This window comes from Poecilia reticulata, linkage group LG3, assembly GCF_000633615.1.
Source record: "Poecilia reticulata strain Guanapo linkage group LG3, Guppy_female_1.0+MT, whole genome shotgun sequence".
Classification (NCBI taxonomy): Eukaryota; Metazoa; Chordata; class Actinopteri; order Cyprinodontiformes; family Poeciliidae; genus Poecilia; species Poecilia reticulata.
The window spans coordinates 18,690,776-18,716,912 of NC_024333.1; the positions used below are offsets into that span (position 1 = coordinate 18,690,776).

At 38.1% G+C, this 26,137-nt stretch overlaps 3 protein-coding genes across 6 annotated transcripts in view; 2 read left to right on the forward strand and 1 right to left on the reverse strand.

Moving 5' to 3' along the window:
• Positions 1-309: 309 nt before the first annotated feature.
• On the forward strand, positions 310-5,371 carry LOC103462492 (histamine H2 receptor). Of its 2 annotated transcripts, none has more exons than XM_008405330.2 (2): positions 310-1,292; positions 4,118-5,371. In XM_008405330.2, the coding sequence occupies exons 1-2, from the start codon at positions 491-493 to the stop codon at positions 4,405-4,407; spliced, it is 1,092 nt and encodes a 363-aa protein (XP_008403552.1). In that variant the 5' UTR covers positions 310-490; the 3' UTR covers positions 4,408-5,371. The 2 variants fall into 2 exon arrangements, with proteins under 2 accessions (XP_008403552.1, XP_008403551.1); XM_008405329.2 differs by having other exon boundaries at positions 311-1,292; positions 4,115-5,371.
• A 3,536-nt stretch (positions 5,372-8,907) lies between these two features.
• Positions 8,908-13,492, reverse strand: cyb5b (cytochrome b5 type B). 2 transcript variants are annotated; one of them, XM_008405334.2, is made up of 5 exons: positions 13,009-13,492; positions 12,066-12,194; positions 10,557-10,583; positions 10,433-10,464; positions 8,908-10,307 (listed from the first exon to the last, which is right to left on the reverse strand). In XM_008405334.2, exons 1-5 carry the CDS (start codon positions 13,198-13,200, stop codon positions 10,214-10,216), a joined length of 474 nt encoding a protein of 157 aa, XP_008403556.1. In that variant the 5' UTR covers positions 13,201-13,492; the 3' UTR covers positions 8,908-10,213. The 2 variants fall into 2 exon arrangements, with proteins under 2 accessions (XP_008403556.1, XP_008403555.1); XM_008405333.2 differs by having other exon boundaries at positions 8,908-10,310.
• The window catches only part of dhx38 (DEAH (Asp-Glu-Ala-His) box polypeptide 38), a 20,103-nt gene continuing 6,683 nt past the window's right edge, over positions 12,718-26,137 (forward strand). Inside the window, exons 1-21 of one of the 2 annotated variants that reach the window (XM_008405331.2) lie at positions 12,718-12,902; positions 15,709-16,040; positions 16,156-16,337; positions 16,563-16,715; positions 16,806-16,968; positions 17,188-17,306; positions 17,395-17,465; positions 17,571-17,726; positions 18,453-18,614; positions 18,898-19,005; positions 19,389-19,510; positions 19,605-19,742; positions 19,883-20,069; positions 20,961-21,146; positions 21,258-21,398; positions 21,723-21,833; positions 22,047-22,163; positions 22,249-22,356; positions 22,472-22,584; positions 23,642-23,850; positions 25,314-25,468. In XM_008405331.2, coding sequence (XP_008403553.1) covers positions 12,843-12,902; positions 15,709-16,040; positions 16,156-16,337; positions 16,563-16,715; positions 16,806-16,968; positions 17,188-17,306; positions 17,395-17,465; positions 17,571-17,726; positions 18,453-18,614; positions 18,898-19,005; positions 19,389-19,510; positions 19,605-19,742; positions 19,883-20,069; positions 20,961-21,146; positions 21,258-21,398; positions 21,723-21,833; positions 22,047-22,163; positions 22,249-22,356; positions 22,472-22,584; positions 23,642-23,850; positions 25,314-25,468 — 3,093 coding nt within the window. In that variant the 5' untranslated portion in view covers positions 12,718-12,842. Of the gene's footprint in view, positions 12,903-14,563; positions 14,822-15,708; positions 16,041-16,155; positions 16,338-16,562; positions 16,716-16,805; positions 16,969-17,187; positions 17,307-17,394; positions 17,466-17,570; positions 17,727-18,452; positions 18,615-18,897; positions 19,006-19,388; positions 19,511-19,604; positions 19,743-19,882; positions 20,070-20,960; positions 21,147-21,257; positions 21,399-21,722; positions 21,834-22,046; positions 22,164-22,248; positions 22,357-22,471; positions 22,585-23,641; positions 23,851-25,313; positions 25,469-26,137 lie in introns of those variants that run through there. The other variant, XM_008405332.2, reaches the window with a different exon arrangement.

The following is a 26,137-nucleotide window of genomic DNA, read 5'->3' on the forward strand; positions in this document are numbered from 1 at the left end:
TTATATATTTATATACTGGCTGGCCAAGGAGGACAGTCTTATATATGGATATATGATAATTTATGGTTCTGCATAAATGTGCTGCATTGGGTGAGGAATTTCTCAGGCTGAAGAGGAAAATTCCTGTTCTGCCTGAACAGAAATTAAATATTTTACTTATTACTGAATAAGTAAAATATTCAGCAAATATTTTTACTTGCTCAACTCCTGCATGCAGCGTTTCTCAGACTGAATCACTGCAGATGAAGCACTTTGCAGGTTGCGCTGCTGCTGCAGTGGCTGTTAACTTCCCGTCACTGATTGCAGCAGGTGTGCAGCTGATCTTTTGCCCCACCTCTGAAAGAAAACCTGCCGGGTTTTTTTCTCTTTCTCTCTCCAGTGTAACTCAATCTATACTCAGAGTTTTGTTTCCCTTTTCTCGCCTGTCAACACTTTTATTTTTTATTTTATTTTTCCAATGTATGACTTACTCACAGTTAAATAAGGAACAATGTACCCAACATTTAACTTCTCCACCTCTAACTACTCCAACCTGTCGGATGCAGACTCTCTGACACTGCAGGAACTGACCCACCGCTCCGTCAAAATAAGCATCATCATTATTCTGGGGGTGATGGTCACTTTGGGAAATATAGCCGTTCTCCTGGTCATCACTTCCTCCGTGGCAGGCTGGTCCAGAAACTCCCGGTATTTCCTGCTGTCTCTCACCGCAGCGGACTCTGCGTTCGGGTTGCTGGTAATGCCCCTGAACCTCTGGGTGAGTCTGTTGAAGGACTACAGTGAGGGCCCCGACACTCTTTGTCACGTGGTTGCGTTTTGCAACGCCACCGTCTACTCCACTTGCATGTACACGCTGGCCACCATCAGCCTTGAGAGGTACATCGCGGTGTTTTACCCCCTGCAGTACTCCACTCTTATGACCAGAAAAAGGACCCTGCTTCTCATCGCCTTCACCTGGTGCTTCCCTCTCTTCCTGCTGTGGCCGATCACATTCCCAGATGGCGTCATCGAGGTCCACTTCTCCACCGCGTCGCTGGTCTGCAACCCGTCCTACTCCACAAACGTTGCCTACACCTTCAGTTTGACCTGTTTAATATTTTTCCCCTGCTCCATTGTCATGACGTATGCAAACTTGAGGGTGTGGTGCGCGGCCAAGAGACAGAGGCGGAAACTGCGCAAATACGGCTGTGCACTGCGCAACAGGCACAATGTTGCCGCAAGAGTGCTCGTACCTGTGATGGCGGCGTACTACACGTGTTGGACTCCCTGCGTGGCGGTTATAATCTACAGCGGTAAGCAAAGCATCACATCTAAACAGCGTTTAATGTGGAAATATGAACAGACTTTAATTCTAAACATGTTACCCACACAGTGGCTTCTTATTTAGACGTCTCTCATTCACTAAAATTGATAGAAAGCATATTTTTGTATATTTTATTTCACTATTTTAGCTTTGTCTTGCGTATTTACTAAATTCCACCACTACTGATGGAAAAGCAGCTTAGATTTTGTGTGCCTCTTTGCTCCTTAGACTTTGGGATTTTTTTTATTTTTTTTTAGATTAAGCAAAATTAGGCACTGTCCTTGCATCTTTTTGTCTTTTGTCACATACTAAATATTTCAGATAATACCACAGTTTAAGGTGTGGTTTAACACAAGAAATACAGCAGTAACAGCCCACATCAAGGCTGCATCTGTGTGTAATGGCACTTGAAGCTCCAACTTGAGCCACATTTCAGACCTTGAAAATCTTCCCCACTTGCTTGAATGAACTTTACCTTATGTTCCTCTCAAAGCTGTGGCAATCTCTGATGCCTGTGCCCCTTATTCTACCACACTTACCTTCAACTGAACTTTCCATGATTGTGCCTTACTACCCTTCTCATGTTGGAGTCACCCGCTGTCTGCTAGGCTACTTTCTAGTCAGTGATCTTCTTTAAGGTTTCGTAGGTCAAAACATTTCCATAACAAATGTTGAAAATCCCCCATTCTGTTACTGCCTATTCTCCAAAGAAACCTATATTTGGGTTTTCATTAGCTGCAATCAATGGTTATAAAACTCTACAGAAAAATAAACAACTGAAACATATTGCTCTGTTGGAAACGAATCAACATGATGAGTTTCATATTTTGAATTGAAGTACTGAAATAACATTTTGTTGATATTCTAATGAATTGAGTTGCACCTGTATGTCACTTATTGCTCTTGCATCACTAACTCCTCCAACAGAGTTGCTGTGCTGCGTGTCACAGTGACGACTTGAGACATTCGTAGCATGTAGAATCAAATGTGTCAATGTCATTTTTGGCTGCATGTACTGAACGATGCAGAACAGATTTCTGTCACAGTTATTTCAGATATTGATCATGTGTATATGCTCTTTGCATATTATATCGACTTCATATGAGAAAATATTTTATTCTTTGTTGCTTCAAAGTTAGACAGACATCTGTCTTTCAAAATTAAACGTCTTATCATTTCCCCCATCCAATCTGTCAGTTTCTGCCAAGATTGTGGGAGGAATAGCTGTCAGAGTTATTCATGTAATCATGGGCATGATGTACTTTTTTTAAGGCTGGCGATGACTCAGACTTCTTTTTCTTTTTTTTTTTTGACTTTTTCTAATTTACCCTGATCATGTGCAGGTTTTGGAGTAATCAGTGTGAAAGTGGAGTTGTGGCAGAATATTTTTAGAAGTGTAGATCTTTTTTTCTCCCTCTTTTTCAAGCAGACCTCTAATCTATCAGATACAGATGAAAATCCTTGCGAAGTGAAGCTGAGAGTCTTAATTTAAACTGCAAGTGTGCACTCGTCTAAATGACCACAAGCCTAACAGTAAAGCACTTTGCTTGGTTCCACTAAGTCTCAGCTACTTGATCATGAGCTAATTTACTGTAAAACTCTAAATTATTCATAGTCGGTGTCGTTACTAGAAACAGGTGAGGCATGCTAGGTGTTTAAATCTGTCTGAAAATGTAAATAATACTTTGTCACTTGTTCATCAGTTTCTGATTGATGATTTAGTGAGCGTTGAGATTTAGGCCTATCCAAAATGTTTTTTTTTTAAATAAGCCCTTTGTGTATCCAATACTAATGTCACGGGTATTTAATTTTGTAGATTGACTTGTGTTTTTCCAAAAGATACTTTGTTTTGTCAAGTTGTTTCTTCTTACCTGCATGGTTAATGTCGTGGCTGTAAGACTGCAAAGTTGGTTTAGAAAACCCTCACCTTAGTAGAGACAAATTTCTCGACAATGAGGCTGTTTTGTGTTCCTGCGAATAAAAATGTTGCCACTGATTGGAGAGAAGAGGTCTAAGCAGATATTGCATAAAAGCAGATATTGCATAAAACTGTATTTCTAGATAAAAGCGAAGCTCAACAACACGCTTGTTGTGCAGTATAAAATGTACATGCACAGTACTAAAATGGTATTGGAAATTATTCTCAAAGAGATGATAGATAAGAGATACTTGGTAGATGATCGTTGATGCATCCTGATGAAACAGCCGCATTTCTTTCAGGGCAGTTCTGATAAAAACAGAACAGCCCTTTAAAATAATTTTCCTGATTTCCTTTCAGGCCTTAAAAGAGGGCACTTTGACAGTTAAGCAGTTAGTTTGCGCCGTGTCCAGACACGCTGTTTACAATGTTGCGGGGACGCACTTCCATACTTCTAACCCCGGCATTTGTAATCAGTGCAGAATATCTCTCTCCACGCTTGACCTGTGTACATACTAAGTTTTTATGCTTTAGTTATAGGTTGTATCAGTGCCAAAAATGCATACAATACGCTTTTTTTTAATTTTTATTATCGCTATTATTTTAAGTAGAGGCAAGAAAGTGCAGCCCAGAAGCTGGAAAAAAACTGAGAGAGAATTTTAATTTAGAGCAGAATCTGAATATTTATATCAGATTCCTGCAGCATTAGCCGTATTTCTTTGTAGTGCATGACCCTCACGCTGCCCACGGAGAAATGACGTCTTCGGCAGTGAGGCATTTTTCCCACATATCCAAAAACCGCCATCGACAATATTTTTATTTGAGAGCCGTGCACTCTTGTTGTTTCTGTCATTAGGCTGATTCATATTTATTCAACATTTTCTGTCCCACAGCAGTCTCCGGGAGCACAGTGCCAGAGTGGATTGAGTTTGTTGTGGTGTGGCTCCCAACCTCCAATGGTTTCCTCAACTGCATCTTTTACTTCTGGATCAACAAAAACTTTCGCAGGAAGTTCCATCTTATTCTGCAGAGGCTGGCTCTGGCCATCTGTCCTAAACTGGCAGACACCTTTGGGTGGAGCAGCACATCTTCAGTGCAGTTCGTCTCAGGAATCTTTGACAACAACATGGTTCACGAGCGTACCTCCAGCGTGTCCTCCACCTGCACCCTGCTGAGCTTGGCTTAAAGCCTCTGAACCCAGAAACAACAAGAGCGTAAAGGAGATGGTCAGTGACCTGCACACTTTTAAAATCCCAGCTATTGGTGTTTTAACAAACTAGAGCAAAAATAAACGATCAATTTGTTTGCAGTGCAAATGGTTTAAAATTCTGAGAGACTGTAATGGTGAGTCAGCGTCAGTATGAATTTTTTAAAACTATTATTTCCAACTGAAAACAGATGCACCATTGTCGGGATTTAATTTTCAATCCAAGGTGGCATCCTAAATCACCTTTTTAGTTATTTTTTTTTTTACAGCTAGCCATCACTTTTGGCTGTGCTACGGATAGGCCTGTCATTATTCTGCATACACCCTTTTTTTTTAATGCGTCAACCTGAAACTTATCTCAACACATTTCAGTCGTTCACAATCTGTCATTTAGCTCATCAGAAGAAAGTGATATTTAGGCTCCCTCTCATGTGAGATTTTTGTGAAGGCTGCAACCCGATTTCAAACACTTTGAACTACTGAGGCTATCAACCTTTGTTCATTTTAAGCTATTTGACATATACCAACGAAGAGAGGTTAACCTTTAAGTCGCAGCATTTCAGCGCATGCAAGGAGAAAAGTAATTAAGCACCTGGACCGCAGAAAGGTCACAACGTCCGTGGCGGGAACAGACGACTTGTATTTGGAGGAACTTGGGCTCAGAATCTATAAATAATCAGGAGGAATTAACAGCTTAGTGTGTTTGTATTCAACATCGCAACAAGCATTTTTGTCTTTAAATAAAGTTTTGTCATGGTAAAGGTTGATTTTTGAGTTGACATTTTTTATAGACTTTTAAATTGCTGTTTGTTATAAAAGAGGAAAAATTGGGGAAAAAATAACTTAACGACTCTTGTATGTATGTTGCTACATTAATTTGTACTCTTATAAAGACAAAGACTGATTTGAGGAAGATATGCAAAATAAAGTGTGATACCTTTGAGTGTGTTTTGGGTTTTTTTAAGGTCCCATTTTCTGGCTGCATGTCTACTGATTAACTATTAATTTGGTCCTATAATAACTAAATACTTTTTTTTTTCAGTAACCCCTTTTATGTTTTCTTTTCTGATAGAAACGTGTTACACTGCTGCTCGGGAAGCATGTTTTTATATTTGGAGATGTAGAATGCTGAGAATAACGGACCAAATATCTGGTAGTAACGATCAATGATGGTCCAAAACCTTGCTTTTTTTCCCCCCTCAAATCAGTCCATTGCTTTCTCATGCTGCAGCATTAGAACCATGTGAACTTACAACAGTCGTGCTTCAAATGTGCTGAAGTACAGAGGGCTTGTAAAGAGTGATTCAAACACCCCGATAACCTACTACCACCATACTTGAGAAACGTCCACTTAAGCTGAGAAATGTCTAAACCAGAGCGAACACCGAACTGTTGCTTCATGAGAACTGCATACTCACTTCTGTGATTATTAAATGTGGAAAAAAAATAACACAATTTTAGTTTGTTTTATTCATAGTGTGCTTTGTGTCATAACATATTGAACAATGATGAGCGCTGAATTGAATTATGCTAATTTACACCCACCAGAAACATGTTAGATAACAGGTTAAGCCACAAGTTTTAAGTAAAAACATGTCTAAAATAATTTGAAGCAGATATTCTATTTGTAATATTTTGCTTTGGCTTGCAGGTGATGATACTGCAGAAGGTGTTTACAATGTATGAGGATTGAAAGGAATATTAACAGGCACTAAAAGCCCGAAAAACAAGCTGTTTATGACTAAAATGTTACAAAATGTTGTGGCACTGTTTATCAGTTCCTTTCCAGTGCGTGCATTTTAAACTAATTGTAAGAACTAAATAGATTGACGCAAAATACTTTAAAAACTTAGTCTCAAAAATCCAGCAACAGCTGCATCCTTCTCCTTCAGACAAAATAGTGTTTTTGAAAGGCTTTTAGGAGACTCACAAAACTGCAGACTCCAAGGCTGGCAACCGCAATATTACACTGTTGATCTCTGCTAAAAGTCTGTCTATATTTGACGACAAAAGCAATTTATCAAAGTTTAATTTCAACTGGATAAGAACAAGGTTGACATGACATTTCAAGCCTTCCTCTTCATCAAATATAGACAGAGTCTTTGCTCTTGTTGAATCCAAATGTGGTATTTTTTTTTAGCTGTCCTGTGTTTGTTGCCAAGCAGGTCTCTGAAGAGGACGGTGAAGTGTTGCCCATTAGCACCCTCTGTTCTCCTTGAGGATTGCTGCTAATAGATGACAGGCGATTCAGTCATGGCGAGTAATGTTTATCTGATGTTCCTGCAGATGCAACATGCTGCTTTGCTGAGCCTGTCATCTTAGTGTTGCATCAAGGCCATCAAATACCTAATGGCCTTATGAAAGACTGGAATTATAGGCAGCAAGAAACTAATGCATGGGTTGTATATTATAGTGTAGCAAAAAAGGACATTTATAAATTAAAATGTATTTTACTTGTTTTTCATACAGTAGACTCCCAAACTGGTTTAAAAAAAAAAAAAAAACTCCAGCTTTTTCTGTCGTGTTTGCTCTTTTTCTGTGTTGCATACCAGTCACGATTTTGTGAGTTGCTGTTTTAATCCTTACTAAGTGTTTTAAAGACCATGTGTGACAATGACGGATTCATTATTTTCACTGAAAACCTGCAGATAAACGCACAGTGGCGGAATTGGCCATGTCCGTAGAGAATACAGTAGTTTTTCCTGGAAGCAACAGCAACATTCACACATCCTGGGTTTACACTGCCATCTTGCGGTTACATGAAATAATGCAAATCAGACAAGCGAAATTCAACATGTCAGAATTGTTAGAGAATTTCCGAAAGACTGAATTAATTTTATTACAAGTATTATGAGTGTTTGTTGTATTTGGGTGTTCAATATCCCAGAGAATCAATGATAAAACATGCAGTCACCCTTTTTGTGACTTTAAGCCACAAAAAGGGTGAATCACTGGGCGTGAACATCTACTGTGTATATTATCAGCCATAGCAACTCCAGCCTGTGAGGGCTCTTGTTGAGGGTGCAGATGGAAAGGCTTTTATTTCAATAATGAGTTTTTCCTGCTCTAGTCCACTTACATGCCAGGAAAGTAGCTCACAGGAGCAGACAGACATAATCTAGGACACAATGTTATTTGCTTTTAGAAGGGTTGGACTATAAAAAGGTTATATTGTTGTAATGTAATCTTCACACAATGCAGGATACAAGAACGTTTTAGCAATGACATTTGAAATAAAGTGTGGATTAACTCTGCTTGTAGCGCAAAATAACAGTTGATCAAATTCTGTGTTGCAACTTAATTTTTTAAATCAGTTTATAGTTGTCTATTATTCCTAAGAATAGAACTATCACAATTCTCATTGTAGAATCATTTAACATCTTACTTATATACAAAGTTGGGAGTTTTATAATGTGCCGTGTTATAAATGTACATATTCATGAATTAACACCTCTTATCTTCAAACGCGCTTGTGTTTACCAGCTTTGACAGAACAAAGGCCTCACATTAACTAATTCTGTCTGTTTATCAATGTTTGAACATCTGCTGTTGAGGATTTCCAGCTAAAGCTACCAGAATGTAACTGACCTGAATCTTTCCCTCTGTGTCTGGGACTAAGGAGTGAAAACGGCAAAGCATGCAATGTTGGAAGTATTATTTTAAAACTGTGCACTAAAATATATTGAATATCACTTAGTGGAAACTGAAGCAACGGGTGGTTAAATGACACTTGGAGAGGTTTGCTGAAATTGCTTACACACACAAAACTAAGTTCAGCGCGGTAAGGTACATCAGTTTCATATTATTAAGTCCAAAGTTAAATCCTAGCAGATTTAAGATCAAAACAATTTTTTTGTAACTAAGATGTGTATGGAGAATCTTGGGAGGAATCTAAAGGTTAGGGTGATGGTAAGGAGGCCATTCAACTTCAAAGGCTTGGAACTCGAGCAAAATGTTGGTCAACAATAAAAACCGAAATAATTATTTTCTAACACCATGCTACTTTTTACATTAACAGCAATTGATAGATTTATGTCCTATTTCTAAACTGAAACAAACTTTTTGGTTGACTGAAAATAATTTAAAGACGGGGATATGAATAATTTTGATCTACCTGTAAATTCAGTAACAAAAATGTATCTTATGTGATGATCCGTTTTGGAAATACTTTTGTCCACACAGAGAGCAGCCACAGGGTTGTCAACAATTGTCACAGCAATTAAAAGGGTGAAATTTGATTAATGAAATATTTAAAGCGGAGTTTAATTCATGTGAAGATGACGAGACATTCGAGGCGTCGCTGATTCAAATCCACAAGTGATTAATCTAAGCTTTGTAGTTTTCTATTATGATAGTATTTTATTTTCTTGAAAAGGTGACCTGCAAAAGAACTGATTTTGCAAAAAAGTGTAAAAATTTTACAAAGGTTTCTCAACTCCACAGGCAGAACTAATGTATAATAGTTTAGTCAATGATGAAGCCTTTTTTGAAAATGTCTTTAATCACATCTTACCATTTCAACATTTGTTTGTTTACAAATTTGAATGTAGTAATTAAGTTTCTACTCAGTTCAAACAGATGTTCAGTAATGACAAAGAGCACAAAATGACACAAATGTACCTATTATCTTAGCAAATGTTCATTAGATATCTTCAAGTATGAATTGAGGATAAATGTTACTACTGTCGTTTAACGAAAGGCTAAAATGTAGTACCACAATCCTTAAAGAAGTTTTTGTGAATAAAAAAACAAAACAAATTCAAGACGTCTTGAACTAAATGCTATGCAGAACATATGACCTGAAAACAGATGATTATGATGATCTGTGGTAAACAGCTGTAGGCTGAAAGACCCGCATTTATGGTTCAGATGTGAGGAGGAAGTTCCCCAGTTTCCAAATAATACATAAAACAAGCTAAACTTAATGGTGAACTATTTTGTCTTTACTAAATTTTTATCTGTAACCCAGTTTAGAAAATGAATTGAATGATAAAGAAAAAAGAAACACATCAGTTAATCAGCATAGTGGAGGATAAACTCAAATAACTTTTTTTTTTTCAAGATTCATCTCAGGTATTAACTAATATTCAATATATATATAAGGGAACTAAAGCAATATTATTACTTAATGATTTTATATAACGAGATGAGGGAAAGCAGGTTCTGTCTTAAATAATCACATAGCACACTTCACCATGATTTAAAAAAGGGAACAAACAAAATGTAACACCTCACATATATATTTTGGACAGATTGTATTTGCAAGAAAAGTGACAGATGCAATGAGACATGGCTTAGACAGCAAAAATCACATCCTTCTAAATCAAATCCTGTAACTTTTCTCACTGAATGGAAAAGGACTAGTAAATATGGTAGTTATGCAGAATAAAATGAAGGTGTGTCTGCTTTTAATTTGCTTTTGTGTCAAGCTGTCTATCTTCACACTATAGTGCTGGTCATGTTGTCTCTTGCTGTGGACATGTAAAAAACTCGCTTGAGTACGAAATGAGTTGGTATTAATTTCAAAGTTTAACTTGTGGACCACATTTTCATTTATTTATGAAAAATGCCATAATTACATAAAAAGCATAAGGCATATTTTTAATAAATCTTTTTAACTTTGTGTTTCATGCACACTATGTAGCAAAACAAGGACAAATATTTATGAAATGGCTCCTCCTCTCTTCTTGTAGCAGAAGATGCAAACAGTTAATTGTGAGGGGGTTCAGCATGAAAAAAAAAATAAGAATCAAGGCCTCCAGATAAGAAGATTGAGATAAAGCTCTCAAGAAGACTTGTGTTCAAACATAAAGAAACGATACAGGATGCCAACAGCAGCTGCAGCTACTGTGGGTATCAACCACATGGCCCAGGAACTGCTGCTGAAAAAAAAGGCACAACAATTACATCTAAGTATTAAATCTGTCGTATATTTACAAATATTTCTAATCATAGTATTTATAACTTCTCAAAATAAAAAGTCTGATAAAACACACGGTCTCACCTGGATTCTCCAGCATCTTTAGCGTCTGCTACCTACAGCAAAAGAAATTATTTGAATTCAAACAAAATCTTTGAAAAAACTTAATTATGTAAAAGTTGGATGATCAGAGAGGACTGGTGCCTACCTTTGTGTTCTCCTTCTTCCGGTCCTCCTATAAACACATAAATTCACTATTAATGTTTTTAATGTTGCAGCACACAAGCATAATGTTGACATAAGAACGAGTAGTTAAGATAATTTGTTTAATAATTCAATATACACGTAAATTCAGAAAGTTGAAGTTTCAGTCATGCATCCCCTACAAACTGATATGTGATGCATTAAATTTACAATGTCAAATGTTGTCTTAACTTTTTTAGGATCATGCAGATTTTACGAAACTATGGTATTTACAAAAGAAATATTTTTATAGCATAAAAGTAAATGTAGCTGGAGCAAGTAAGCATTTATTAAACTTAATCAGTTTTCATATGAATGTCCTCCCAAGCCCCATCCAATCACAGAAGAGACATTTACACTAATCTGGGTTCTGCAGGTTTCCACTCAAACTACATGCTAGGTACGGGTGAGAAGTTGTATAATGCAACCAACTGTCTATTGTCGCCACATACTTGCTTAAGAGAAGGGATGGATGACTCCAATCAGCTCTTTTTGACATCGTTTGCATTTAAAACTACATTTTTACTGCATATATGTCATTGAATTTGAATTATTCTATATGTTTGGATTGTGGTGGTTTGATCTGATTAGTATAAGACATGTTTTTCTTGTAGTGCCTTGAGTATAAATTTGCTGTTAACCGTCACCAAATGAACTGAAGCTAAGGTAGAGCAGTTTGTGTGCAATCATACCTTTCGTCAATGATGACTCAATTTTAGCCTTTCATTAAACATCAGCAGTAAGCTGCGCACCGTTCTAAATTTCCAACTAAGATTTTTTTTAAAGAAAACAAACGTTTTTGTTTGAGATTCAGAAATGTAATGTGGAGCCTTAAAAGCAAAATGATAGGATTACATGTAAAAAAGAAAAGTCTTTTTACATTTTTATTAGCATTTTACTTAGACAAAAATCAAAAACGTGCTAAACAACTTGCTGTCCCTCACAGGATCAAAAAACTGCTGCTCACATGATACACTTGTGAGGGAGTGTGACAAATCAACACTTAAAAAGCTTATAAAACCTGAAATAAGGCATGACACAATCTATACGCATGACAAATTGTTACCATTTTATTAAGAAGGTGATGCAAAGACCAGTTGTTTGCTTTTACTGACTAGTAGTTTGATACTGTGAAAATAATCTATTAGAAAAGACTCCTTTTTTGTGAAATATGCATTTTAATAATCCCTAGTTTTCCTGACTCAATTCTTCACGGATCAATTTTGATCACTCCAAATCTATTGTTACTACAAATATATGTACTGCAAATATCCTGGATTAAATTCAGATCTTAACTCACAGTGTGATGAGCAATGCCATTCGTTCCCCAAATACAATTTAAATGTTTTGTTTGGCATTTAATCTGAATCCATTGCATCCATACGTTTCATGACTGTGTAGGAAACTCATAGAACTCCACAGGTATAACCAAAAAACGGCTAAAAAGAAGGTAAGAAACTACCCGTCTTCTTACCATGTGAAGCTCTCCAATGTAGAACTGCTGGAGCATCTCCCTGGCATCTGTAGAATGACCGACATCTTCAAAGCTCTCTGTGGCATCTGATCCTCCCTGCTCCAGCAAAACCTCCTCACCTCCTGGATGCTAATTCAGAGAGCAGCAAACAAGGACCGTTTAAATGTGGTGTGACATATCAAAAACTTGCAGGACAGTGGGTCCTGAGGGCCAGGATGGGACCAATTATCCCAACCATGCAGGGGAATGTCGTGAGAAATAATAACAATCTAAAAAAAAACATTACCTTATAAGATTATGCTTTCATAACGTAAATTATGAACAGTAATGTCAAAATCCCAAGAAAGTTGTTTGGGTGAAGTGGTTGCATTTTGAATGTTGCCCAAACACTACAATAAAGGAAGGCGCCTCTGCTAGGTAATTATGTACAAACATACTTTCTGGTAGGTAATTAAGAACATACTCCATTGTGTGGAGCGTACCTCTGCACAATGGAGGTACGCTCATAAACAAACGGTTTTAAGAAATCTGCTTCATTTCTGAACGGACAACATTGAGTTTTACAATGCTAGAATATGCACAGTTACCTGTGAACGACAGTTACATAAACGTGTTACTATGGTACTGTCTCTTTAAAGCTATTATATTGAGCGTTAACCGTTAAAATGTCTTGGTGCTAGTCAATTTTACAGAGATAGCTTAAAGCAATCTCATTAAACTCGATGGAAACTTAAAAGTTAGACTTAGTACTTTGCATTCTGTCTGTTAACAGCATTAATGAACAAGAAGCAAACTTTACACATCAGCGCAGGACTTTATCAAAGAGAGATTCGGGAAGTAAGCTTACACAACGTCACATGCCTACAAGTAGCGTAAAATATCCTGATAGAACATTGATGTCAAAATAAATAAAACTAGTGTATGTAAATAGAGTGTTTCTTACCTCCTCTAGGAAACTTGTAATGTCGTATATCTTATTATGGATGATTAGCCATGTGTCATTGCTCATATTATGCATTCGGACCTCCTCTAACGTGTAATATTTTGCTCCCCCGTCAGCAGTTTCTCCGTTGTTCTCATTACTGTTTGTGTTAACAGATCCGCTGCTCGTATGTTCATTTATTTCCTCTCCCATTCTTATGTTTGGGTAGAAAAAACAGCTAGACTCTATCTCTTGTTACCGTCTGTTACCACCACGGTGTTAGGCTAGCCAATAAGACGAGCCTTTTCTTCCTTTTGGTAAGAGTTCAACGGTATAAAAGAAGAGTCCAAGGATATAACAACATAAATAAACAAACAAAAGCGATATAAAACAGATACGAAAACGAACCTAGAGCGGGTGACCGATGTATTTAGTAAGATTATCGAACATTTACACCGGGTACATCAGCAGACATGTGAAACAGACCAATGACGTTTATGTTATTTCACCCCAACGCCCACACATCAAGACTGGCCAATAGCGGAGTAACTTTTTCAGTTGTAGCCAATCAAATTGAGCCTTTTCAGATCATGATATGTCACTTTTTCTGGGTGCGCATCATTTTTTAGCCGGTTAGGCAATTGGCTCGCCGGTGTTAGGTTGGTGACGTACATCATTTTAAAAAGAATATTAGTGACTCAGATGTGAGTTCATGACTTATACAAACAAATCCGACTTTTTTCTCTTTTTTTGCTCTAAGCTGACAAAAAAAGTTTTATGCTGAACATAATCAGCAACTATATCGTAGTGTGTGTCTGGTATGCTTTATTGTGGTCAATTTATATTGACAAAGAGTAAACTCGGGCCGGTTTCCCCTGTTTATCGTGTCGTTTAAAATCTCCCCAGTTCGTCCTCTTCATACAAGCATAAGTAACACACCGGCTTAACCACCGGCTAACTGCTAAGGATTATGTACACTGACTCCTTGAGGTTCATTGAGTGCGTTGATATAATCAAAGTGCAACATTTAGGCTTATTCTAGGCTTATGCAACGGTTTTGTTGGCATGTTTGTCTTTTTAACTACTGATCAAAGAACCCAACAGGAATTACATGAAATTACACAAAAATGAAGCTTCCAGTCTCTGGCTGTGGTTAAAGCCATGTGGCTTCTGGTGATAGGTCAGATAAGCAACCACAAGATAAGGCAGAATCTTGTCTCCCGTATCTTTCAGTGCATTCCAAAAGGCGGATCTGCGGGGTGTTAAGGGTTAATCAGTTCGAAGTGAATAATTGATTATTAATGTCGAGAAACAACTTTTTTGATCCCTGCGGGTTTACAAGAAATGGACATACATAGCAGAAGTGGGCCAACAAGAAAATTCATAAGTAATATTTTTTTTTCGCAGTCTTAACCCATTTTATCAAAGATGTGGCATATCCACCAACTAATTAATTCAATTCATTTATAAAAACAAGTTCCATAAAACTAATTTTAAAGCACTGATCAAATGTATCACAACTGGACAACTTATTCTAATGCCCGTTAGGTGGCAGTAGCGCGTCTTTTCTGCTTACTGCAGCGGCAGAAGAAAAGTGAGAAATATGGCTGCTTCCCTGACTGTAAACATACGCGTTGGGTTTACGAAAGCGATTTAGTTATTTTCCAGGACGCCATTAATTCTGTATTTCCACTGTACGTTCTTGTCATTAGAGTACTACGAAGTAATGACTTTTATTTAAGAGGTTTTGGATTTTTATGCTCAAGGGAATACGTAGCTATTTCTGTGTTGTTGCTTTTATTGTGGCAAGCTAACATTAGCTTCTCAAACTAAGGTAAGATATATCGATTCATCTGCTATTTATCCTGGGCTATAGAAAATACTTTAAACATTAATATGTAGATCTAAATGCTTATATTTTGTATGACACTGGGAATTTACATCATCTTATTAAGACGTGGCCTTGGTGTATTCATTATTACTCAGAAATAGGCTGAATTGAGGCAGATGGTTTTACTTTAAAATGATGTGGTTAGCAGGAATAGGTAAATGAAAGTAATGTGATATAATAATACTATAATGAATTTTAGTGATTACAAGCTCAATTAAAAACTGAATTTGCAGAAGAAATGTAATGTATTTGAGTTTAAGAAGTTGATAAGTGTCATGTTTTTGAGGAAAACTGAAGGGCAACTAAGTTATTAAACCAGTGCTTCATTCTGACTTTTTTTATAACTGACCCAAAGCTAACTAGTGATTTGATATAGCTATGTGAGCCTTTAGTATTTTATTTGGGGGGGAAGGAGAGTTTTGTTTGTGTGTGTGCGCTTGTTCTTATTTTGGTGTCTAGATTGAATTCTTTGTGTAAAAAGAAAAATAAAAAAAAATAAATTCAAAAAAATACATGTGACATTTAACTCTTACAAAATCAGAGCCATAGTTTCTTGGAGAACCAACCTTTAGAGTCTCACTTTCTGTTGGATGGCGAGAAACTTAACTTGTTTTCCGTTTTCATGTAAGTGTAGAGATTTCATTAGATTGTGGTATTATTACTAAAGTTTATTGGGTCATGCCAGTCTCAAGCCGCTCCACACCTAATGTTAATGCGTATTAACTACATTTATGTTTCAAAATGAATTTGCAACACTTTTATTTTAACGACCAAAAGTCAAATAGAATGGCAGATTTTCACCTGATCTGTATGTTGATATTTTCCCATAGATTATGGATGACGATGATGTGTCCATGCATAGGCTGGAAGGGACTCAGTCAGGTGCTCAAGTTGGAGGTCTGATAGTTAAGAAGAAGAGCGCTGCTTCGGAGCCACATGTTTTTCGGGCACCTACACCACGCACCTCTTTGCTGGGCTTGGACCTGCTGGCTGCGCAGAAAAGGAAGGAGCGGGAGATTAAAGAGCAAGAAGAGTCTAATGGCAATGAAAGAAACAGGAAGAAGTCAAAGGTTTCCTCCTACAAAGACTGGGAGGAAAGTAAAAGTGACTCTGGGTCTGATGAGGAGGATGATGACACAAGTAGTGCGACAAAGAAGGAGAGGTAAGGTATAGCATTTTGAGGAATGTCTGTTTTGTTTTGATTAAGTCTTACATATATTGCAGAGTAACTGCAACTGTAACTGCAACTTTTGATGTATCGTTTTTTTTGGCTGCAGGAAGTACCGTGTTACAGGCTCTGAGACTCCCTCCAATCCTGGAGGCGTCAGCGAAGAGTTCAGACGCCGGCATGAGCAGCGGGAGAAAGACAGGCGTGAGCAGGGAGTCTTTGCCTCCTCCAAGGAGGACAAGACCAGAGAAAGGAGCAAAGATAAAGGAAGGGAGCGACGGAGTGAAAGAGGTGATTCCTAAAGCCACTTATGTTTTTAATGAGAACAGCCATTTGATTACAGTCTAGTGTGGAACGTGAGGAACAAGTTCAAACAGTTGTTGGTTAAAGCCTACTTAATCTGTGTGCTTTGTGCATTTTGTGCTGTTTACTTGTTGATTGTGCTGCATGATCAACATTATCCAAAAGTTTAATTTCTTGCTCGCATTTACCTTGAATTTCCCTTTTCTCTGACAGATGATCGAGACGGTAGACACAGTCGGGGCAACAGCAGCAGCCGGTCGGAACGCGGTGAGAGGAGCGAGCGCTCACAGCGAGACGGCTGGTCCGAACGCATCAGCAGAGGGAGTAAGAGAGACGAACCCGCGACACCGCAGAATCGCCCCCGAGGTTAGTTCGTTTTCTTTGTCTTCGTACAAAAATAAAATGTAAAACGTTCCTGTTTAGTCGTTTGACTCGACTCATTTTGTCTTTACGTAGATGGCTCCACACCTTCCCGATCTAACTGGGATGAGGACGATAGCGGTTATGGCAGCTCACGGCATTCCCAGTGGGAGTCTCCATCTCCTGCCCCGTCTCACAGAGAGTCCGATCGCTCTGAAAGAAGCCACCGTTCTGGGCGAGAGAGTGAGAGGAGGGACAGGTAACTGTCATTCATTTCATTTTGCATGACCCTGAGCATTTACTGTTATTTTAACTTCACGCTGGCCAGTTGTTTTTCAGTTGACTGAGAATCTTAGTCCTGTCGTTTTTTTCCTCCTCATGATTCAGTTTTTCTTAGTTTTCAAAGTTAAAATGATCATTAATTGCGATCCTGCCCCTTGCAGCTGCTCTGGAACATTTGTCTTCTGTGATTTTTCAGATCAGTCAGAGGCCGTTACACTGATGACACACCCCTGCCCACCCCGTCCTACAAGTACAACGAGTGGGCCAATGATAGGAAGCATTTAGGCTCCACACCTCGTTTGTCACAAGGGAAAGGTATTATTCTCCAAGTTCAATTGTTTTGTATTCCAATGCAATATGTGGTGACAGAACATTATACAATATTATTTTTGTTTCCTTTTAGGCAAAAAAGGTGAGGGAGGAATAGATTTTGATAACGAGGACGAGAAAGAACAGTGGGAGGAGGACCAAAAGGTGACATTTATACCGTTTTTCCTAGTTAAATTAGTTATACTGCAGAGCATATTTCTTGTTTGCCAATGATAAAGCTTAATCGATTATTGTGGCTTTGAATTAAAGCAAGCTGACCGAGACTGGTACATGATGGACGAGGGCTATGATGAGTTTCACAACCCTTTCACCTCCACCTCTGAAGAATATGTGAAAAAGAGAGAGCAGATCCTCCAGAAACAGACTCAGAAAAGAATATCTGCGCAGAAGCGACAGATCAACGAGGTAAAACCACACATTTTCAGATAAACTTGGGCTAAATTTGAATTTGAAAATTTTCCAAGTTTGAATAGATATGGCAAAGTTGAGAATGAAAAAACATCTAATTTCCTTTGATTTCAGTACAAATTTGGAAGAGGGCCTGTTTAACCTGGCTTCCTTCCCTTTTTTAAAAAAATAAAATGCTTTCATACTAATTCAGTTTGTATAATAGACCAAAGATAAAAGCACACTTATCCAAAATTCTCTTTTCTTTCTCCCTCTAGACACTCTTAGAATTTGTGTTTCTTGAACTTGGTTTGATTTTATATGCTAAAAAAACACTGACATGCCATTKTTTTTTTTTTTTTTTTTTTTTTTTTTTTTTTTTTTTTTTTTWWKRWWYYTSRSMACCAMWYWMAAAGSWKKRRTMRATCTRAASATTTGAGCCAAGGGATCAGTATACAAAGTATGATAACCCATGCCAGATTGTGTATGTCTACTTAGTACAGATTGTATTTATACTGTGATAATTTAAGGCAGTAAAGCAGTAAAACAGTCTTTTACTTTGCAACTGAATATAAAGTCAGCTTCAGTTTTATATTGTTTCATGAGTTGTAATGATAATAAAGTCCAACTAAAAAAGCTGGAATAATCTGAAAATCTGAGTATGGACAATATGTTAGGTTTTGACATTAACACTTTGCAGGAATTCTGAGTTCATTTGTAGATTCGCTTCATTTTTTCCTTTAGGATAACGAACGCTGGGAGACGAACCGTATGTTGACCAGTGGTGTTGTGCAAAGGCTGGAGGTGGATGAAGACTTTGAGGAAGACAACGCTGCTAAAGTTCACCTGCTGGTTCACAATCTGGTTCCTCCTTTCCTGGATGGAAGAATAGTTTTCACTAAGCAGGTAACCAACAATTAGATCAGTTTCTATAGATTTCAACATATAGAGATTTCTAAAATCTATTTCAGACTTGCTTTTGTGGGAAAAAGGAAACTCTACAAGCTTAACAAAGTTGTCTCATTTACAGCAAAGTTTTTGAATGTACCTAATTTAGAAAATATTCTGATGTGTTTTTATTTAAAAAAGAAAAGTTGTCTGCATGGCGTTTTGTTTTTGTTGAATTGCTTTTATTTTTTTTCATTCTTTGTATGCATGTGTGATTTGTATTCTTTTCTTTGTTATGCAGCCAGAGCCCATCGTCCCTGTGAAAGATCCCACCTCTGACATGGCCATCATCTCTCGAAAGGGAAGCCAGCTTGTCCGTAAACATCGTGAGCAAAAGGAGCGCAAAAAGGTAATCTAGGCGTACAGCGAGGAAAAGACACGTCATTTTGTAAATGATTGTTTTTAGGAGTGTACCAACATACATAGCAGCAGTTCAGAAACGAAACAAACCCCAAATTATTTGTTTGTTTTTTGCTACCTTTAATTGTAGGTGAACTGCCTGTCATGTTGATTTTTATGTCAAAATAAAGGTTTGCTAAATTCATGTCTTTTCTTACCAATTGATATTACTGGATAATATTTGTTGCACTTTTTGTGACCTACATATTTGTTAAACGTTTTTCTTAACATTTGATGCTCTCTTCAAATGTCCCAAGAGTTTTTAAGAAAATGTAATTCTTTCTTTGATTAGAGGCTCCATTGATATTTTATTAAACTTCCATCTTTTTCCAGGCACAGCACAAACACTGGGAATTGGCAGGCACCAAGTTAGGCGATATAATGGGCATCAAGAAGAAAGAGGATGAAGAGCCTGGAGGCAAAGTGGTGGGAGAGGATGGTAAAGTAGACTACAGGTGAATGGACTGTCAGTTTTAGTTTTCAAACATATTTTTGTGTGACCTTCTTAAAATTCTCATGTTAAGAAATGATCTGTTTCATATTCCACAGGGCTGATCAGAAATTTGCTGAGCACATGAAGGAGAAGAGTGAAGCCAGCAGTGACTTTGCTAAGAAGAAGAGCATTCTGGAGCAGAGGCAGTACCTGCCTATCTTTGCCGTCAGGCAGCAACTTCTCAACATCATAAGGTATCGATACTCAAGGATATAATCTTGTTGTTGCTCTCCTTAAGTCATGTTTCATCCACGGTATTTATGAAAAGTTGTCTTAAATCAGATCTTTTCTGTTATTGCGACCGTTTCACCCTTACATGAACTGCAACCTACAGGGACAACAGCATCGTCATTGTTGTCGGGGAAACGGGTAGCGGTAAGACCACCCAGCTGACTCAGTACCTGCATGAAGACGGCTACACTCGCTACGGGATGGTGGGTTGCACTCAGCCCCGACGAGTGGCCGCCATGAGTGTGGCCAAGAGAGTCAGCGAGGAGATCGGCACCAACCTTGGAGAGGAGGTGAGACAGAACCTGGCTCTACGTCATCGCACTGACGTTTCCCTCATGCTGCTTTCTCACAGGATGCAGAGTGGGTTGGGCTTGTCGTGGGAACAGAAAGCTGGTTTAAATATCCAGGAACCAATTTTTTTTTCCAGGTTTAGACTTGAATGCAGGTTGTTTCTGTCGGGCCTTCAGATGAAAGTACCAGCATTTCTACTGATGAAGAAAGAAAGAAAAAATAAGCAGCTAAAAGAGTCTAGGTTCAGGATATCATCAGAATTTGGAGAGTTTACGCTTCTACGGAAGCTGCACTTAATGCCTGCTTCCATTTATGTTTTAGATGGCTACACAGCTTTCTCAATTAACCTTTTTTTATAATAAGTAAAAATATTTAAAGAATAATATCTAGTATTATGAAGTTAGACATTGTCCCTGGAAACTGCTTTATTATTTCTTTTTAGTCATGTCTCAATCTGATGTTTAATTTTTTTTAAGTTTGTCAGAACTCAAAAGTCCTCAATCTGTGTTCAATAATTGTGATATATTCTATTAGAAATGAAAGCGGCAGCCATTCATAGATATTTGCATTGCATAGCAACAATTAAGCTTCTCAAAAAATGTTAATTTTATAATTTGTCTCATAAATTTGAGCCATATACTTTTTTAAGTAGTTATTGTAATGCGATACTGCCATCTAGTGGTGGAAAAGGAAACTACATTTTGTGGTGCTTTGGCGTGTGAACAGAATGAAGATCATAGTAAGAAAAATGATGGAATGATGGGAAACATGGAAATAGATTGTTATTCTTCTTATTTAAATACAAACATCACACAATTTTCACTACTTACCTTGTGGAATCATCTGATTTGGTGAAGGAAGAAAACATCTTGAATACTCCTTCCTTATAGGTCGGATACGCAATCCGCTTTGAGGACTGCACTTCGGAGAAAACGATGATAAAGTACATGACTGACGGGATTCTGCTCAGGGAGTCTCTGCGGGAGTCGGACCTGGACCACTACAGTGCAGTTATTATGGACGAGGCTCACGAACGCTCCCTCAATACAGATGTGCTGTTTGGCCTGCTGCGGGAGGTCAGTACTGTTAACGTCACAAAAAAACATATAATGTGCAGATTTTTAAAAAAAAACTTTCTTTTGAAATGTTCAGCTCTAATTCCAGTCATGTTCGCTGTTTCACGCCAGGTTGTATCTCGACGAACCGACTTGAAGCTCATCGTGACCTCTGCTACTATGGACTCAGACAAATTTGCAGCGTTTTTTGGCAATGTGCCTATTTTCCATATTCCAGGGAGAACATTTCCAGTTGACATATTGTTCAGCAAGGTATGTTAAAATCTCAAATTTTCACACAACGCATTTTTACCGACTGTAATCAAGAGCAGAAATTCCTGTTCATTTGTAATTTTCTTAAAAGAAAAAAAGTTGGAACTTCTAACTTTAGCACAGAATACATTGTTCTTCAATTTGAAATGTATCGCATTGGTCGGCATGCCTGATTCATCTTCATCTTTTCTTTGGTGAAAAGTGGAAAATATTTCAATTTAGAAAATTACCTTTTGTTAGGGTGTGAATTAGAAGAATGTTCGAGTTGGCTCTTAACGTCATTTGTTTTTATGATTTATTTTGACTTTATTTGGCGTTGTGTAGACCCCACAGGAGGACTATGTCGAGGCTGCAGTGAAGCAGGCTCTGCAGATCCACCTCAGTGGGATGGTGGGAGACATCTTGATCTTTATGCCTGGACAGGAAGATATCGAGGTAAATTATCTGGCAGCTGTGATGCATCAGATGCTATTATTTATTAATTACACCCTTTTTGTTACTGACAAGTTAAGAGGTTTCAAACACATTTCTTCCATTGGTGAAACACAATTTAACTTCTTCAAACTCTGACTTTAAAGCGGCTGTTTTACACGTACATTTTGTTGTAGTCGTATCTGCAGCTTGCGTGTGATCTCGTCGTCCCTGCAGGTGACATCGGATCAGATCGTGGAACGCCTGGAAGACTTGGAGAACGCTCCCCCTCTGGCTGTGCTGCCCATTTACTCACAACTTCCTTCTGATCTGCAAGCGAAGATCTTCCAGAAGGTTCGCATCAGTCACCACAGCCGATTAGTTTTATTGTGTGCCGCTTTTTCTTTGTATTGACTTTATTTTGCTCTTGCGCCGTAAGGCTCCAGATGGTGTTAGAAAATGCATTGTTGCCACAAACATCGCAGAGACGTCGCTCACTGTGGATGGGATCATGTTCGTTGTGGATTCAGGCTATTGCAAACTTAAGGTACATACAGCCTGGATGCCATTTTTTTGCTCCTTTTGTGTACAGTGTTAATAGAGACAATATTCAGCATGAATGACTCACTCGCCTCTTTATGAAATCTTTTTAAATCTGACAGGTTTTCAACCCTCGGATCGGTATGGACGCTCTCCAGGTTTACCCCATCAGTCAGGCTAATGCCAACCAGCGCTCCGGCCGAGCCGGACGTACCGGACCCGGACAGTGTTACAGGTGACTAACGTTTCGCCAGCTCTTAAAGGGGACCTGCAACTCATGTAGCCATTGAGCTGAAATTGCTGCTTAGCTTTTTAATTCTTGTTTTTTAAAGTTGCCACTTTCTTTTCCTAGTAGAACTTGTTGAAGCGTTTCAAGCATATAAATGTAAATGTTATTTGTTCTAATCTTGTAGAGCGAAATGACTTGTAAATAATGTAGGGAATGGGGTTTAATTGCGATTTCTTTCTTACTAAGACGTGTGAATCAAATGTAACTATTTGGTTCCCTATATGATTGTTTGATGTAAATGCAGAGAAGAGAGAGGGCATTGATTCCCTGAGGATTTTTATCTAGTTAAACTGCGCAAATATGTCACAGGGGTCTTATCTCTTTTGCCTACAGAAAAGACTAAGTGACACTGATATCATGTATTTTGCATTTGAAAGTTCATATTTTATAATAAATCTCACCCCCTTGCCCTTCCAGAAAGCTAACAACCTAAGCACATCTGATGTGTTTGAGTTGCTGTGAAAGCGTGTGACGCTGTGAGGCGTCACACACATTCTGGGTGGGTGGGGATTCACACATGAAACATTCAGACCTTATAACATATCATTAGAATAGAACATTGGTGGGGAAATCCAGTGTATAATCACCAAAGAGAAAGTACACAGATATGCCTTAAATTTGGTAATGATTATCAAAACAAAAATAGAATATACAGAATACAATGTACGAAAACTTTACAGTTATGAAACAGCTGTAGATGCAGATTTTTCAAACTGTACAAGTTATATAATAGAAAAACTAACCAACTGTGTTGTATATTTGTACAAAAAGACATTATTTGCTAAAAACAAAAAGTAAAAACAAATCGGTGAAAAGAATAGCAGAGATGTAAACAGGTTATTGTGTGACTTTTAATAAATTGCAGCTTTATGAATCTGACGTTGCATTAGATCTAATTTGATATCTGTTGCTCTGGTATAATGATCACGATGCAGGTTTATACGTAACAGTACGAGGTCCTCCGCCGTGGTAAAGTTTATTTGGTGGTTTCTTCTCCACACAGGCTTTACACTCAGAGCGCCTATAAGAATGAGATGCTGACCACCACCATCCCAGAGATCCAGAGAACCAACCTGGCCAATGTGGTGCTGCTGCTGAAGTCTCTGGGGGTCCAGGACCTGCTCCTGTTCCACTTCATGGACCCACCGCCTGAGGACAACATGCTCAACTCCATGTACCAGCTCTGGATCCTGGGAGCTCTGGACAACACAGGTGGGTCACCGCTGGCTTCGCTTGGAAAAACTGAACCGAATCAGTTGCTTCTTTCAGCTTTTGTTTTTAAGACACGTCTTCCACTGGTTCAGACCAAGAAATAGAAATAGGAACTTCATTTTTCCAGTATGACTGCAGAGAAATTACAGACCAATACAACAATAAACCTCTAATAAATACCTTATTCTGTCACTACAATGTTACACATGTTATTTGAAACTGTGTTTTTCGCTATTTAAATATTTTTGCAGAACATAAATCCTGTTTGGGTAAAAGTTTTGAACTGGAAAGTGGTAGTTGAAGTGATTTGACAAAAAAAAATTATAAATCATCTTATGATCTAATTTTCATTTAGTGGACTGGAAAGTGACCACTAACACGATGATTCAGCTGAACTATAAGCTGAATCATGGGAGCAATTTATTCACGTGGCATTTTATTTGAGAAAAGATGGCTTGCAGATGACCTCTAGTGGCTGTCAGTGATACTGCACTTATCTTGTTCTCTTCATGTCCAGACCAGGAGGATTTGGCCGTCTTTCGCAAACATTTGATCTTTTTTGTGAGACTAAACGTATGACAACATTCAACAAAAAAAACACTGAAACTTAAATGCCCAGGAGGGAATAGATTTGCCTCTTCCTGTATTAATAGTGTCTGTTAACTTTGCTAATTAACATTTCTGTAATCTTTCAATTTAAATTTACTAATGATAGTTTGGTAGCAGTATGATTATTGTAATTAAACATTTTTAGCATGAACATATTCATCCTTGTAGTTGGCTGTAAATATACAGTAAGCAGGGGAAATGCTACTAATGATGATGATATAAAGTTTGAGATGTTTAGGGTTTATTTCCTCCTCTGAGTGGCACTTTGGGTTTCCACAGACTGGTAATGATGCTGCGGCTATGATGCTGACTCCACAGACGGTTCCTGCAGGAGTTAGTCGTGAAGTTCAGCCAGTGGAGTAATTGCCTAGTTTTCTGATCCCGTGTTTTATTTGACTGGTTGGGTCTCAGTTCTATCTCATCCTTAGCCAGATTCCTGGGGATTTAGGGATTTGAGAATAAGAGGAGACTTTTGATGATTCTCTGTATGGTGTGTTAACAGCAGATTATCTCTGATTAAGGCTTACCTGCCCTAAACTGGCTGCTCTGCTACTTTGCTTTTCCTCATCATAAGCTTCTTAGACTCTTTCGTTTAATCATTTGAATCAGAAACGGTAAAGTTTTTAATCTCGTGGGGTTTTTTTTATTGCCAAAAGTATTTTAAGCCGTCAGCAGTTCCTTCTCTCCTGTCGTTCCGATAGCTCAATGTCACGTAATGGTGATGCTTCCTTTATGCCAGCAGATTTTAGATCGAAAAGAAGCTTGTCAGTCTTCTTAATGTTTGTTTCTCCAGCATTTTTCCACATTCCTTTTCACACTTGTAATGTTGTACCTGTTTTTATTTTCTTCTTCAGGTGCTCTGACCCCAACCGGGCGTCTGATGGTGGAGTTTCCACTCGACCCCGCCCTCTCAAAGATGCTCATTGTGTCCTGTGACATGGGCTGCAGTGCAGACATCCTCATCATCGTCTCCATGTTGTCTGTGCCAGCCATCTTTTACAGACCTAAGGTTTGTGCTTTGCTAGCTGGTGTTTAGTAGCTTTCTATTTGTTTGAACTAAAAGTGAGACTCAGACAAAAGAAAACAACCAGAGGAACACATTTCGTCATATATTGTGTGTTATGACCCAACAGGCATACATTTGAGGATGAATTTGCAGTAATGCAGATTAAGTGTGTCTTTTGTGTGTGTGTGACTACTTAGGGGAGGTAATTTTAGCGATGAATGCACAAGTGATTGTCACACATTGTTCACTAAATCTGTTAATCTGTTCACCTTTAGTGCAGAATAGCAACAAATCTGCGTGTGCTTTTGAATTTTATTTGTGTGGCTGTTTTTATTCCCTCCTCAGATTCAGATCTATTTTGACCTTTTTTTTGTCTGATAAAATTCAGATTCAGACAGCTTGAAAAGTGAAGCCTTGGATAGTTTTATATAGGGCTGCAAAAATTACGACCACTCTTAGGCGTTTATCAGAGCTTTAAGTATATTTGTGATATGTTTCAAGATGTCGCAACAGAAAAGTGTTTCAATTCTTACTCACACAAATGTGCTTTTGTGACTCACGTCCAAAACGAACACATGTTTTTAGAGATGCACAGATAAGGCTGTTACTGTTCATCTAATTTTGACCAATTCATTTTCCAAGGACTACAACACAAGTATAGCTGAACAACCC

Bases quoted from the DNA above. Each gene is read 5' to 3' on its own strand.
- LOC103462492 (XM_008405329.2), top strand. From the start codon at position 491: ATGTACCCAACATTTAACTTCTCCACCTCTAACTACTCCAACCTGTCG. The intron at 1,293-4,114 runs GTAAGCAAAGCA...TCTGTCCCACAG, and splicing joins GGCGGTTATAATCTACAGCG to CAGTCTCCGGGAGCACAGTG.
- cyb5b (XM_008405333.2), bottom strand. From the start codon at position 13,200: ATGGGAGAGGAAATAAATGAACATACGAGCAGCGGATCTGTTAACACA. The intron at 10,584-12,065 runs GTAAGAAGACGG...ATGTGTTTATAG, and splicing joins ACATTGGAGAGCTTCACATG to GAGGACCGGAAGAAGGAGAA. The intron at 10,311-10,432 runs GTGAGACCGTGT...CTTTTTTTTCAG, and splicing joins AAAGATGCTGGAGAATCCAG to CAGCAGTTCCTGGGCCATGT.